General features: G+C 50.3%; 1 protein-coding gene across 12 annotated transcripts in view; it reads right to left on the reverse strand.

Moving 5' to 3' along the window:
- The window catches only part of Cit (citron rho-interacting serine/threonine kinase), a 168,875-nt gene extending 152,968 nt beyond the window's left edge, over positions 1-15,907 (reverse strand). For 11 of the 12 annotated variants that reach the window (XM_052169024.1, XM_052169023.1, XM_052169022.1 and 8 more), the window contains exons 1-4: positions 15,829-15,907; positions 14,680-14,788; positions 9,935-10,076; positions 2,230-2,405 (exon numbers count right to left, since the gene is read on the reverse strand). In XM_052169024.1, coding sequence (XP_052024984.1) covers positions 2,230-2,405; positions 9,935-10,076; positions 14,680-14,775 — 414 coding nt within the window. In that variant the 5' untranslated portion in view covers positions 14,776-14,788; positions 15,829-15,907. The remainder of the gene's footprint in view (positions 1-2,229; positions 2,406-9,934; positions 10,077-14,679; positions 14,789-15,828) is intronic. The other variant, XM_052169014.1, reaches the window with a different exon arrangement.
- Between the last annotated feature and the right edge of the window lie 201 nt (positions 15,908-16,108).

Here is a 16,108-nt window from a genome sequence, read left to right on the forward strand (position 1 = left end):
CACTGCAAGACTGGACTAACCTCGTGCCCAAGGGCCCAGAATCATGTCGAGTATGAGCACGTTCAGTGAGAGAGTGTGGATGGCGGACAGTGCTTCCCCGGGTGGGGAGGCCCAGTGAGCACACCCTGCCCTGGCCTCCTAGTCCCAGGACAAGTTTTCTCATTTCCCCGTCCCTGCCACAGATGCTGCTCACTCTTTGTTCTGAAACACAGAAGCAGTGTCGCAATCGAACTGACAAGCGGCTTCCCACCCTCTGAGGCAGTTTCTGTCTCAAAAGACAGAAAACAACAACGAAAAGGGGGGGGGGGATCGTGAGTTTTTGTTTAGGAGCATTATCATTTGGATCTGAAATGTCCCCCAAAAGCTGGTGTACAGAAAGCTTAGTTCCGAGCCAGGCGGTGGTGGCGCACGCCTGTAATCCCAGCACTTGGGAGGCAGAGGCAGGTGGATTTCTGAGTTTGAGGCCAGCCTGGTCTACAGAGTGAGTTCCAGGACAGCCAGGGCTATACAGAGAAACCCTGTCTCAAAAAAACCAAATCCAAAAAAAATCCAAAAGATAGCCTGGTTCCTGACCTGGCGACATGCAGAGATGGGGGCCCTCGGGGACCAGGTCACATAGTCTGTGACATCATCAGTGGGTGACTGTTCATGGATTAATCAGTGTGGGCTACTGGGAAACAAGGGCTGTAGGAGGTGGGCACAGTTGGACAAAGCAGACTACTGATGGGCGTGCCCTGTCCTGTCCCAGGGCCCGTCCCTCCCCTCTTCCTCCCCATCCCTTATCTCTTCTCTATGACCGCACACCCTCTACCAGGACACTGCCTCACTGCAGGCCTGAAGCAGGGTTCCCCTCTATGTTGGCTTGTTTCCTCTCAGGACCTTTGTCACTGGTGGACCTGGTTGACAGCACCGGGAACCTCTTAAGGCCACTGAGTCCTACGGTAAAAGTGGCTGATATGGTGCTGTCACATAGTTTAACACAGTGAAAAACTATAGTTCAGACTTCCCCTTAACTGCCCGCCTAAATGTCTTCATTTCTCAGTTCATTCTCAAGCACCAAAAATCTGTCTTTCCCCTCTCCCTCTCAAGATCCCTCTCTCACACATGTGCATGCATAGCACATGTGCATACATGCACACATATACATACACGTGTGCATACATGCATACAAACGCATACACAATCACAGACACACACAGACACACATGTATAGGTGGACATGCATGCACGCACACATGCACACACGTGTACACACACATACCTGAACAGAACCCCAGGACTCACACCCGCTGGATGTGACCCCAGCCACTTGTCCACCCTGAGCAGCCCCCATCGCGCGTCTCTGCCCAGCCTCCATTCCCTCTCATCCTAAGGACTTTCCTGACCGCCGTCAGTTCACCCATGACCTCGCCCTTCATCACCCCTAATGAATCTGCTCATTCTCTCCCCCTCTATGGTGCTTATCCGGGAAGCACCTGCTTTGTAGACCTGCAGTTTCCCTCCACCTCTGGGGGCTGCGGCTCATCCCCGCAAGGAGCAGCCATGGGACTTCAATTCCTTTTGCAGGCCTCCCACAGAGCGGGGCGTGCTATCCGACTACTCATGATGCGCACCAGGGTGCTTGTAACTAACGAATTACTCTCTCAACTCCAAGGCTGACGGCTGTCTCTTGAAAACACAGCCAATGAATCAATATGTCTGGAGAGAGCAACCTGTCTTCAAAGGAAGAAAAAAACACAGCTAAAAAGATAACTTCGAACCCTGTTCTCAACATAGGCGATGACTCGCAAGCCAGGGAACAGAATTTTACTTGGACTTCTGCAAAGACCTGCTCTAAAATTAACAGCATGTGTGCCCACAATAGGAAGACCTAGGCATGCACAGGTGCAGCTGCTGCCTGATTTACCCCATCGTGAGGCACGGCCCTAAGACCCAAGCTTACAGTCCTGAGGGGTCAAGTTTGTCATCAGTTTTCGTTTAAAAGTCCAATTTGGCTCTAAATAAAAGGCAGCTGCAGAGTCATGACAAAGAAATCGATGGACATTTCTGAAGATTCAGAATTTATCAACAACAGGTTGAGGAGAGCTGAGGACAGGAGAGAGGCCCTCTTTTGCTCATGTGCAAAATTAACAACTAGCTAGATCCTAGACATCAAATTAGCAGGTTACTGTCCCTGTGATGGACGTTTGGTACAGACAGAGGCAAGACCTGAGAGTCAAACGCTCCTACCTGCTCCTGGGCCAGCAAAGCCTTCTTCCTCATGATTTTCATGGCATAGATGTCCCCAGTTGCCTTCTCTCTAACCACCTGCACTTCAGCGAAGTGACCACAACCCACAAGACTCCGCACTTCGAAGTCTCTCACCGACGGCTGGAGCTCCCGTAACTCGGCTATGGTGTCGGAATCTGTGGAAGATGCGAGAGTCACACCCAGATGACAAGACACACTTCAGGTGCATACATCTTGCAAAGGTGGAAAAAAAAAAAAGAAAGAAAAATGTGTTCTGCCTTCCTTCCCCTTCAGAAGACGTTTAGTCACTTCTCGTCTATCATGAACAATTATAAAATCGGCACCAAAGTGTTTTTTATCTGTTAAAATTAAGGGCTCCAGAAATTCCAAAGTGCGGTTTCCATGGTAGCTAAAATTCAAGTCCTGTAGACTTAGAAAATAGGAAGGCAGAGCACAGCCATGCTTTTCTCCTCAGAGGGCTGCAGGGCAGTACAGGGAAGGGGGGAGGGGGTCAAACAAGCCTGACAGCATTCTGACTGGCGTTACAATGTAACAAGCCACATGACTACGGGTGTTACAATGTAACAGAAGCAACATGCCCATTCTTCCCTCAGCTTTGGAGCGGATTCTGGACCATTCCATTCCATCCTAGCTAGCTGTGCCCTGCCTCTGTCTGTGCCACTGGCCCTTATAATATTTCAGAGGATTCCTTTCCTGACCTTAGTCCGTGGCAGTGCTTGGGAGAGGTACGGGGTTAGCCCCAAGGCCCAAACAGAGAGCCCTGACATCTGCTCAGCAGGGTTAATAGGCACACATCTGGATGGGCCTGCAACCCTCACTTTCTTGACATGATCTTATTCCTTTCCCTGGTCCAGTCGCTCAGGCTGAGATCAAGGTAGAGGGTACTGGGCTACATGGGTGGTACTGTGATCTCACACTCTGAGACAGCTCTAGATGACCAGGGACTTGTAAGAACATAAGGAATGGCAGTGATGGCCTAAAAAACAGAACTCTGTGACTAATGGCGGAGTCGCATCAAAAATTGGGGTTACAATCAAAGGAAGGCAAGAAAGACCTATAGTCCACATTATCTTAGGCTCAGGGTGCAGCTCAGTAGTAGAGTATGTACTCAGCATGCAGGAGGTTCTAGGTTCAAATGCCAGCACCAGAACCAAAAACAAAACAAAAAACAGCAAAACAAATAAAAAACCCCACCATCCCCTGGAGAATCCCATTTACCTTGAAAGCTAAGACTAGGCCTGGGGAGAGCTCAGTAAATAAGAACATTTGCTCTACAAATGAAGACCTGAATTCAAATCTCCAACACCCACATAAAAGGCCAGGCATGGTGGCGCATGCCTATAACCTATGACCCCAGTCTTCTGACCCCCGACTCTCACGGTTGCCACACCAAAGTTCCCTGGATGCCCTGGGACCAACCTAGAGTCACGGTGTGTGGTTCTATAAGTGTTTGTTGTGAGCACTGTTTTAAAAGTGGATGCAGGATCAGGGAGATGGCTCAGTGGGTAAATCCACACGAGGTCCTGACCCACCAGGGGCACCACCGTGCCAAGCCCAGGCTGCCCTCCGTGTCCGCTCCTTTCTGGGCTCCCCTTCCTGCCAAGTGTGAGGACTGAATTACGATTAGCCAACCGCACTGGCTTGCAGATGTCTGGGTTGAACCTGCCTTTCCCTTGGCCGTGCGCAGGCCAAGCCCTCTTCATTTCCTTTCCGGCCTCAGGCTCTAAAACTGCTTACGGTGTTGCCGACCTCGGTAACTCTGGGCCCATCACTGGGGACAATCAGGCATCTAGATCACACACATTAGACAAACTGCTTTGTGGGTGAAAAACGTGGCACCTTCAGAACTGCAGGGAAGCATTCCAAATCTCTAACTTCCCCCCCCCCCCCAAAGGCTCTTTGCATTAGTAAGGTGAACAGGTGAGATGCTAAAATTAAGGCCCTGGCTATTTTAAGAGAGAAACAGGGTGGGGAGCCCTTCACAACCTCTCCCACACCAGCCGCATCTGTGACCCCAAAACCACAAGGAGCCGCCATCTCTGTGAATGGAAATCCATTGGTGCCTATGGGTCCGGGGCAGACTGAATACTGAGGCCGACCAAATGACATGGGGCGCTGCGAGGAGGACCCGGCCCAGGTTGTGGCTTCGGTACACGGATGACTAGACCTGTGGGTGCCAGGGCAGCCTGAGCTAACCAGGCAGCTTCCTTCCCTGAATTTCCATCCAGCCTTCCCTGAATTCTATCCTAAGGAATCCATCCTTCACAGAACACATGCTGGGATGAGATGCGTGTGAAAAGGCTCACGGAGAGAACTGAAGAGGAAAATACTGAGAAGCAACCTGACTGTCCCTAAACCTCCATGATCACCCACGTGGAACCAACTAGTGATCAACCTCAGAGGCGGAGCTTCAGGTCAGCCAAGGCCATGCAGGGCCCTGTCTCAAAAAAAAAAAAAATCATTTGTGTGTGTGTGTGTGTGTTGTCTGCATGTCTACATATGTATCATGTGCATGCAGTGGCCTTGGAGGCCAGAAGAGGATGTTGGATCACCTCAAACAGGAAACTGCATGTGGTTGTGAGCCTCGTGTGGGTGCTGGGAACTGAACTGGGGTCCTCTTCACTGCTGAGCCCTCTCACCGGCCCAACACCTGCTTATGTTTATTGCATAACAGTTAACACAGTTACATTCTTGTAACTAGCTCTCCCGGTCTCATTGAGCATTTACCATTTCTTTGTTCAATCAACTGTCAAAAATCCTATCTGACTTCAAGGCATGTCTGAGGCTGCTGGGGGTGGGGAAGGCCTGGCACACTGTTTTATACCTACCTAATAAGTGGGCACAGACTGAGATGATGGCCCGACAGGATACAGGGCAGGACGGCAAGCACGTTAAACAGAAGGTATTCACTTAGTCCCACCGCTGGGGGGGGGGGGGGAGGAAGCTTGGATGACTGGGTGACTGTGCAAGGGATGCCCTCGTGGGACCCGCAGCCCAGTGGGTTTCTTTAGAACAGCACTGTCATATATCTGCCTGGAACGCTTGGTGCTGTAAGTCAGGATGGCCACAGTGACAGGCACCGTTTAGCTTCCTGTTAGACCGAGATCAAACTGTGGGTGCCTGTCGTCTCTGAACACCGAGGTGTGATGCTCAGCTTGACCTTGTGTCTGGGCGGTATGTCAGGCACCTGACAGGTACTGGCTCCGTGAGGTATCTGCTGGTGAGTGTGGTGCTAGGGTAGCAGAGGGAGTGGCGATGGGCTGACCTGAGCACAAGCCTGCATGGAGCATGCGCAGATAGCTGACCTGAGCTCAAGCCTCTGTGGAGTATGCGCAGATACCCGCACACGAACGTACACATCAAATCCTTTAAAAACTGAAGAAGCAAAATATGTGGCAAACGTGTCATGTGCTCTATGTAAAAATAAACAGGTGTCTTTTGGTTTAGTTTGGTCTTTTTTTTTTTTAAGACATGTGCCACCACACCCAGAAAAATAACTCTTTAATAAATAAATAAATTTAAATAATTATATAAATAAGCAGGTATTAAAGCACCACAGTGTTCTCAAATCTATACAAATATAGGTATCACTTAAAATGTAAGGAATTATATAAATTACATAAATATATAAATTACTTAAGCATGTATTTTATATAAGAGGGCACCAGCTCCCCTAAACTGGAGGTACAGAAGTTGTAAGCTGTCGTGAGGATGCTGGAACTAAACCCAGATCCTCTATAGAAGCAAATACTCCTAACTGCTGAGCCATCTCTCCAGCCCCAAGAGAGAATTCTTTTTAAAAGAATTCATAGGCAAGGTATGGTGCATGTCTGTAATCCTAGCACCTGGGAAACAAGAAGCAGGTGGGTCTCTGAATTCAAGGCCAGTCTTGTCTAAATAATGAATTCCAGGACAGCCAAGACTAGCTAAAGAGACCTCACTTCAGAGAGAGAGAGAAATAGCAGCTAAATAAAGTGACTGGCCTATGCCACCTGGGTTTGTGTATGCATCTTATGATGGCCACACAACCACAAAATCATCTAATGACACAACCAGAACACGTGCCCATAGTTCATCAACACAGTACTGCAACTGGTGAAGATAATAGTCACTCCCCCGTTCCCAGATGCTTGTCGCCTGCCCTCTGAGGGCTCAAGGACAGGGATACGTTTGTGAGAGGCACCGCTTCAAACTGTCGTCCTTGTCCATTTCCTCTGGCAGCTCAGAGGAAACCTCCACTCCCACAAATGTGGGCTGTGACAGCCAATGGACCCTTGTCCACACGGAAAAGCAATGCTCACATTCCGAAACAGAACTGAGAGCAGGTCAGGGTGGAGGTGGAATGGGGGTGGAGATTTCAATCCAGCAGTTGCTGGATTTCAATCATGAGCTCTTCAGGGTCCTCTCCAGGAAGCCTCTTGTAGAAGCGTGAAATGAGTCTCCCGGAAGAGCTCCACTCCACAGACACAGGACCTGATTACACACAGCTTCCTATGACTGACAGCTTTGAAGTATCCCTGGGGTCTCAAACCTGAAGAAGGAACTGGAGAGTGGGTCCTCCAGGTTCTGCCCCCTTCCACTGCCTACTTGATAATTTACATATTCAAAAGATGGAGAAATATTTAAACACATGCAGGGTGATGAGTAAATACCTCAAGGACATTTTAAAGATGCACACTGTATTGATTAGTCATGGGTGATGCTTGTGGTTAGCAAGTATTGTCTGTTGACAAACCTGGTGGTCCTAGTAAGTTTTCTGTTGCTGTGATAAAATACCCTCAAAACAAAGAAGGGAGGGCGAGTTTCCGTTGGCTCACAAACCCAGGGTGCGTTCCCTCATGGTGGGGCAGTCAAGACAGCAGGCAGCCCCAGCAGGTAGTCACAGGGCACCCACACTGAAGAAATGTAAATATACTCATTTTTTCCTTTTTATTGGTCCTAGCCCCGAAAGAGAGGCAACCATACTGGGCGGGTCTCCCTACAGGAAATGGTGTAATCACAATGGTCTCCCTTCCTTAATTAACCTAATGAGGATAATTTTCACCAGCAAGCCTGGAGCTTATCGAGTTGCGAGCTAGACCAACCATCATGGCGAGCTCTACTAACTCGTTCTAGGCACTGTTCGCTACTCACGTCTTCTTTTCACAGATGAGGAAACTGAGAGCAGGCAAGGTCCAAGCAGTGAAGCCCTGGTTAGTGGTTTGGATGTGAAATGGCCCCCACGAGCTTCCCTACTTGAACATTTGGTCCCCAGCTGGTGGCACTGTTTGGGCGGGCTGTGGAACATTCTGGAGAGGGTGGCTAGAGGGGGAGCCTTGAGGTTCATTGCCTTCTCCTGCCCAAGCTCTTGGCTTCCTGGTCAGCAGGGGGCTGTCGCATGCCTCTGCCACTGCCCCCTTCTCTGCCATAACCTCCCTCAAACCCTGAGAGCTGTCAGCTCTTCTGCCACAATGGCAAGGGAACTGGGAACATCAGTTTGGTTACTCAGCACCTCTGTGGCCTTTGAGCAACCAATGCTTATAGCCTACCCTGGGAGGCCCAGGTAATCAATGCTGCAACTCCTTTGTGGATTCAGACAAGGCTGATCTTCACTACCTCCTACAAGTGGCTCAGAGCAGAACCAACCCATCAGCATCTGGGGCTGTGTAAAACTAACCACCTAGTACCAGGCCTGGTGATGCACCTGCTTAATCCCAGCACTTGGGAGGCAGAGGAGGGAGATCTCTGTGAGTTCAAGGGCAGCCTGGTCTACTTAGTGAGTTCCAGGTCAGCCAGGGCTACACAGTGAGATCCTGTCTTTAAAAAGCAAACTAACACATCTAACTGGGCAGGAGGTGGTATCAGGTCTCTGGAACTAGTTTCCGGTGAATGTAACAGGATTCATACCCTGTGCAGTTTCTTCACACACAGAATGCAGAGGCCCATGTGAGCCCTAGCATGGTACTACCAAGGCAGTGAACCTTCCAGACGAAGCATCTGTGTTGTTCTCTGTATGCTCCTAACCCCTGGTAGACGGAGATCACAGAGTAGTCCCACAGGCAGCACAAACCCACCTCCCAGCGAGAGGGAGACCTCATGGGAAGTTCCCACGAGTGTGCCTGAGACCCTGACTCCTCTCCCTCTCTCCTGCTCACTCCTAGCACTGAGGTAAACGCCACACCCTCTTGCCAGGATTTGTTGCCCAGCCACAGGCCCCAAAGCAACCCCAGAGACTCAATTCCCAAAGGTACCAGCTGAGACCAACCTCTCCCCTTCTGCCCCTGGCAACTGTCCCAGATGTTTTATTACAGTAACAGAAAGCTGACTGACAACAGAAGTCCTCCACGCTCAGTAAGACAGCCTTCAAAGCAGCCTCCACCTCAGCACTCTCGGACACTCGGGGCCACTGAGGAGGGACATCTGGCTTCTGAGCTACTGCTCTTATAGCTCAGGTAGGAAAACAGTTTAGGCCTGGGGGAGGGGGGTCACATGACCTCTGTTCCAAATATTCTAATGTGTGACTGAACACATGGGTATGGCCAGTTCCAGGAAAGCTTTGCCTATACATACAAGTTTACAGTTTCCTGGCCCCTCACATAGAGAAACCACAGAAGTACAAGACCCTGATCTCCATGAACGAGAGAGACACTAACTAACAGACTGAGACCCCTTTCATCCAAAATCGCAATGGAGCTCAGCTCTCCAGCCAGGTCTCAGATGCTGAGCAAGCCATCTAGAACATTCCAGTTTAAGAGCAGAGAGCCTGCAATCTTAGCTAATGTGTCACCAAGCAGAGGAATCCCCAGCTGAATATAATCAAAGCACAGACTCCTGAAGAAGGGATACAAAACTATCAATGTCAGCCTTGACAGCCTGGAGTGCTTGGTTAGATGGTCATCTTAGACGTCTAAGACTGCTTCTCAAAGCTGGCAGGACTGAGGCTCACCCAGCAACACCCTCCCGAGCCTCTAGCTGTGACAACCCGAAAGGCCTTTCAGTGTTTCTCCAAGAGATGCTGGAACACCTAAAATTAAGCAACAGAAATAAAGTATCCTGTTGAATTTAAACACAAGGCGCCTAAGGCCTTGAGCCTGTTCTGCCTGCAGCGGGTTAGCTCAGAGTGTAAGGACCGCGTCAGAGGACAGCATCCCCATCACTGAAGTCGCTGGAACCAGCCTGAAGCATCCTTCGATTTGTCTCATGAGTCAACCTGTTTCCTTTTTTTGGACTGAGTTTCTGTGACTTGCAGTGAGAAGCCTCACTTAATTCTGGTCTCCAGACTACAACCATATGATTTGGTACACGCCCCTGGGTCAGCCTTATGCAGACCGTGGTTTTCTGGAACTACAACCAATGCCTTCCACCTCCAGCATCCTGTCTTCCCCTACAGCAGTGGCTCTCGACCTCCCTAATGCTTCCGCCCTTTAACACAGTCCCTCATGGTGTGGTGACCCCCCCCCCCAAGCATAAAATCATTTCATTGCTACTTCATAACTGTAATCTTGCCGCTGTTAAGGACTGTAAAGTAAATATCTGATAAGAAGGATATCTGATCTGCAACCCTTGGGAAAGCAGCATCCGAACCCCCCCCCCCAGGGGTGGAGACCCGCGGAGGGGTGAAGACCCGCGGAGGGGTGGAGACCCGAGGGTTGACAACAGCTGCTCTCTAGGGAGCTTAGTGGAGGTCGGGTCGCCCCAGACTTACACTTCCGCACGAAGCTGCTCACGTGCTTCATCTTCATCAGGGCGGGCTGGCTGCACTCTTCGAAGAGAACGAAGAGGGCATCTAACATCCCTTCCCGGGAAAGAGCAGACATCTGCTGTTGAGTCATGAGGGGCGGTTTCCCCTAAAAAAACAGCAAACAGCAGATGGGGAATTCTGTCAATAATGAAAAGCTTTGATCAATAGCATCCACGCAGAGTAAATCGCAACCGACCGGCTCCGTTTAACTGCTGGCGGCATACTGGCCCCCATTCTGCGGCCCTTAAGTGATTATCTGCGAGCCTCCACTGCTGGTGATAACTCACCTGATTCCTTCGTCCCTCTTTAATTCACCTCGAGAAGTAGGAATGGATGCCTACTGCAAAGCCGAATTTATTCATGATCTGCGGGATCGGTTACAGATTGGCAGACTGTGTCTACCCCACAAACATGTTTTGTTTGGCTCGAAGTATTTAAAATAATTTGAATTATCTGCCAATATTTTTAAATCAGTAGATTTTACACACACACACACACACACCAGAATGTCTCTCTTTTCCTGAAACGCTAGCAGATCTGGCAATATTGCCCTCTGTCTGGCTAGATCATGACACAACAGGAGCTGAGGTCCCCTCTTGGTGAGCGCCGAGGGGCACTGCAGACTTGGCTTCCTATCTTCTGTCTGGCCAGCTCCGTCCATTTACGGCCACCGTCTAGCCTCTCAACACCCGAGCTGGGAACCCAAGTTTAGAGCAATGATTCCCAAGTGAGACTATGGGCAAAATCTCTGTTTAAAAAAAAAAAAAAACAGCTATAGGAGGGAGGCACAAAAGTAGATTTTTATGACTTCGGGGACTGGAGGAAAGTGCCCATAATGCAAGAATAAGGACCTGAGTTTGAATCCCTAAAACCCCTGTAAAATATCTAGGCATAGTAGCAAGCGCCCATCACCCCAACAATGGGGGGTGGGGGTGGGATGTGGATCCCTCAAGACCATTATCCAGTTCATCTAGCTGAACTGATTGATCAGCCTCAGTGAGAGATCCCTTCTCAAAATATTACAGTGGAGATGAACCAAGGAAACAGCCAAACAGCCAGTGTCTACAGCAACCCCACCCACCCACCCACCCCACCCCCTACACAGACAATTTCAGTGCAGCCAGACTTGGTGACACACACCTATAACCCTAGCACATGGGAGGCTGAGGCAGGGGGATTACGAATTCAAAAGAAACCCAGTGGCAGACTCTTTCTCACATGCCACGTCTCCCGTCGGTGCCTACAATCTCCATGGACAGACGCCATCCCTGAGACTCATTTTAAACAGCAGAGAGAAACCCAAATGGTGCTGCTGTGCTGGTTCAGGGTAGAGCCGAACAGTCTTTGTGGGAAGGCAGCTGCAGTGCACAGAAGTTTAGGACACATTAAGGGTTGGTATACTGTGCCCGCCCCCAGCCAAACATGGCACTGCCTGAATTATAAACAGAGTTCAGTAGGAACGCAGCCACGCCCGCTCAGCCACGCCCACTCATTTACATATCCTTCCCGCCACTCTAGGTGCGCTATAGTGTCGAAGCTGAATAGCTACCACCAATGACCCCACAGAATGGAAAATTTTACATTTGCAAAAAAATAATAAAAAAGAAAAAAAAAGGAGAAAAAATGGAAAAAGAGCCCCAGGTATCCTAGGAAATGACTAATAAAAAGCATAGAGAGGCCACAGAGGCAGGGAACAGCTCAGTTGGTAAACGTGCTTGTAGCTTGCCGGGAAGCCTCATGGCCTGAGTTTGATGCCTGGAGTCCACATAACAAGCCAGATGTGGAGGCACATCTGTAACCCTAGCACTCCTAATGGAAAATGAGAGGTGGAAGCAGGGAGCCCTCCGGAAGTCTGTAGGCCAGGAAGACAGCGCGGACAGGAAGACAGCACGGACAGGAAGAAACAGGAAAGACCCTGCCTCAAAATACGGTGAGAGGATGCCAAACTCCTAAAGTCACAACCTGATATCCACACACAAGCCTTGGCATACACACGCCACGCCCACAGTCACACAAGCCTGTGAACACACAAAAGTAATAAATTAAATTTAAATAAGCAGGGTGCCTTGGTGAGTAGCCAGGGCCTATATTCTACTTGTCCTAGGTGTAATCTCTGCAGACTATAGACCCAGTAACCCCAACCGAGCCCATAGGGTGGAGCAGAGCCACCCACTGAAGTACAACCAACCTGCTGGGGTGGCTGTGATTGCTTGTTTTGGGACAGGGTCTTGTTTTGCTTATTTTGTTGCTTTTATTTTTGTTGTTTTGTTTTGTTTTTTTGTAGCCCTGACCATCCTAGAACTTGCTGTATAAACCAGGCTGGCCTTCAACGCACAGAGAACCACCTGCCTCTGCCTCCCAAGAGCTGGGATTAAAGGGGTGTGCCTCCAGGCCTGCAGAATCCTGCGAGGAGAAGCCATTGCTCCAGTAAGTCTTGGTAAGGGCTTGTTACACAACACTGGGTAGCATAAAAGAACAGCTGCGTGTGAATCACTAGAGAAACACAAAAGACCAGATTCTCTGGCCCCATTACCAACCTCCTGAATTAAACTCTTCGGGGTTGCGGCTTAGAACCGAGTTTAACAAATTCCCCTCCAGAATCAGTCAAGCTTGGGAGCCCCCGAGCCTGTCCCTTCGGTTGACTCTAACTCAGGAAGATAAGCCTTGCTTCCTACTCTGTTCACTTGAGAGTTAACCTGAGGAGACGTGTGTGTGTGTGTGTGTGTGTGTGTGTGTGTGTGTGTGTGTATGTGCGTGTTCCAGAGACTGGAGGAGGCTTGGGCTCAGAGCGCCCCACAGCACCCTCAAAAGCCCCAGGGGACTCAACCCTGAAAATGGCCCTTCCCTTTCACACTCTCTATGGTTCCTAAAATGCCCTTTCTTTAGGAAACGAAAGGACCAGAAAGTAATAGCTTTTTCCCCCCCTCTAATTTGTTTTCCACATCCTTGCTTTGCAAAATAAAAAACTGGCAAAACCTTGGCCGCCTGGTGATTTGTGAGATTTCTGGGGCTCTGGAAGTCGGCCAAGTACCGTAACACAAGTGTCCTGAGTCGGAGGGAGACCCGCCTCGGTAGAAACAAACCAGCCACTGCATCTGACCCTCAGGGAGACAGCCTGGCATGGAAGCAGCACAGCAGGCTCGGCTGGAGCGTGCGGAGGATGCCAGGTGTGCCAGGCACTTCCTCTCACCCGCTGCTACCATCTGCATGTGGATTATCTTCCAAGGGTTCCTGTGCTGCAAGCTTGGACCCCAGGGGCAAAGTTGTGGCAGCTTTAAAAAGTGGGAGTGAGACACTGTGGGAGGCTATCTGGTCTCCAAGAAACAAAATGCTTTTCTTAACCTCAGGAGCTGAGAGCAGGGTGTTGGAAAGGGAGTAGGCCTGGTCTCTTACTTCCTCTCTGGCCCAAGTGATCCTTGTGCATTCCCCTGGCCAGTGTGGCAACATTGTAACCAGGCCCTGAGCACAGCCAAGCAGAAACCATTGGTGTATCTGGGCTTGCAGAACTGTGACCTATGGAAACCTCCTTTGTTTATAAAAGCACACACCCTCTGGCATGTTGATGTCGCAATGTAAAACCAACCAAGGTCACTCCAAGGTTAAAAGAGGATGTAAAGGAAAGGTCCTGGCTTGTTTTCAATTTGGGCAGGAAAGGGTTAATTTCCGGTTCCACCTTACAGCCCGTCCCGAAGGTAAGTCAGAGCGGAAATGAACTAGAAAACTGTCTGGAAGTACTTTCAGGACATTGGTCCTTATAGAAGGAACTGTTAGGCTCTGCATGAGGAATGTAGGCGTGGTATTTAATCTAAAGAGCAAGAGAGCTACTAGGCATGGTGGCTGGCACACGCCTTTAGCCCCAGCACTTGGGAGGCAGAGGCAGATGGTGTTCTGTGCTTTGGAGGCCAACCTGGTCTACATACTGAGTGCTAGGACAGCCAGAGCTATGTAACAAAGAGAACTTGTCTCAAAAGGAAAAAAAAGAACAGACATCCCTTGTATGAAATAAGATTATTCTACACTGGGGCTGAAGAGATGGCTCAAAGTTAAGAGTGTGTGTTCAGTGCTCTATCAGGGGACCACAGTCTGGATCCCAAGGTCCACACAGGCAGCTCACAAACACCTGTAACACCAACTCCCACAACCAAAGGATCCAAAGCTAGTTTCTAGCCTTTCTGGGTACCCAGACACAACACAGACAGACAGACAGAAAGATAGAGACAGAAAGACAGTCAGAAAGACATACACATGCGCGCACACACACACACACACACACACACACACACCAGAGACAATTTTGGTTTCTTCAACTGAAAGAAACAAAGTTTAGAAGTGTGAAGTATAAGAAATGAAGGGACGCCAGGCAGTGGTGGTGCATGCCTTTAATCCCAGCACTTGGGAGGCAGAGGCAGGCAGATTTCTGAGATCAAGGCCAGCCTGGTCTACAGAGTGAGTTCCAAGACAGTCAGGGCTACACAGACAAACCCTGTCTTGAGAAGAAAAAAAAAAAATAGAAAGAAAGAAATGAGGGGTTGTCCCGAGGGCTTGTCCAGCCACGTGGCCATCAGCACAGTGGCAGCTCTGCACAGCTCAGGCAGGACACGAAAGAGCAAACAGGACTGCCCTAAGAATACTAGTCTCCATCTGCAATACAACCAGAGCCGGTTGGCACAGCAGACACAGGTGTGCTTCGTTGGCAGGCAGTTTCTTACCTGGAAGAAGAGATTTAGCCTGGAGGCGCGGCTGGCAATGGGCTCCGAGGCACTGACCTCCGACGGGTTCCGAACGCCATACTTGAACTTTAGCATCTGTCTGCCAGCGCTGAAGGAACATTGGGAAAAGTCAAGTGGGTACTGACATTTAAGGCAGGGAGGGCTTGACAGAGTCGTGTCTCTCTAAAGAGATCGGGAAGAGGAGGCCACTTCCAGCCTCCACGGCAGGCACACGGGGCGTAGACACACGAAGGCCAAAAATGCTCATACACGTAAGGAATAGAAATAAATCATTTTCGAAAGAGCTAACAGCCATTGGCACTAGCAGGCTGCAGCCTGTGAGTCACACTAATAAAGCTCTAATTGCACTTTCGTTCTATCGGTTCTGTTCCCCTAGAGAACCCCGACGAATACAGATATCTGATGCCTCATAGGTAGATAGATGTAACCAGTGAACCAAGGCCTGAAGGGTTTGATCAGTGAGCCTTGAAGATTATCCTGGGGAAAGGAAGGTGCACTGCCCCTGGAGGATACAGAGGTCGGGTCCTGGGCAAGGTCGTCACCTGACTGACTAGAAAGGCTAGAGAGGACTACACCAGGGAGGAAAACATAAGAAGGGGGCGCTGGGCTAGGTATGGAATAGAATAAAGACACTGGAACAGAGAGGTTAAGTCAGTGAGTTTAGATCACACAGATAATGGGAATCGCCATGGGCAAGAATGCAGGTAAGGATTACAGGAGGTAGTGACTGGTCTACAAGAGATTCGATCCTCTTTATGGAGCCCTGGGGCCTCCAGCACCACACTTGGGGATTCCAGCACCACACCTGGGGATACACACCCCCGCCCCAGGCTCCAGGACACCCCAAGGCTACACGGAGACACGGGGTTGAACCCATTCCACCATTCCCCACCCCCAGGGTTGTAACCCCAGACTCCGCGGCTGCACACACACAAACAGACCCCGGGCTACCACTGCACACCCCAGGCTACAGCCACAGCAGACCCTCAGGGCTCCCCGCTATCCTGAGGCCTTGGGTGGGAACGTGGCATCGGTATGGACGGGGCAGGCCGGGGAGACCCGGGAAAGGGGACTACCCTCCCGAGCCTCTCCAATACCCCAACACCCCAGCACACAACCCGGACTCACACTCCGCAGACCCCCGGCTTATACACGCCCGGCTCCGCTCCTCCACCCTGAGTCTCCCGCCCCAGCGTTTGAAGGAAACGACGTGGGCAGGTCTGGGCCGTGCCTAAACCAATCAGCGCTCGCCATTCGCTGATGGACAGCGGGGGTCTCCTCCAGGACCCGCCCAGATCTTGGAGGGCTAGAGGAAGTGAAATGGGAAAGCCAATCACATTGTTTCTTCCTTTGACTGGAAACCAATAGGAAGAGAGCAAGGGCGTTTGGGCGGGGCTGGGCTGGGAAG

Source organism: Apodemus sylvaticus, chromosome 22 (genome assembly GCF_947179515.1).
Source record: "Apodemus sylvaticus chromosome 22, mApoSyl1.1, whole genome shotgun sequence".
Taxonomy (NCBI): Eukaryota; Metazoa; Chordata; class Mammalia; order Rodentia; family Muridae; genus Apodemus; species Apodemus sylvaticus.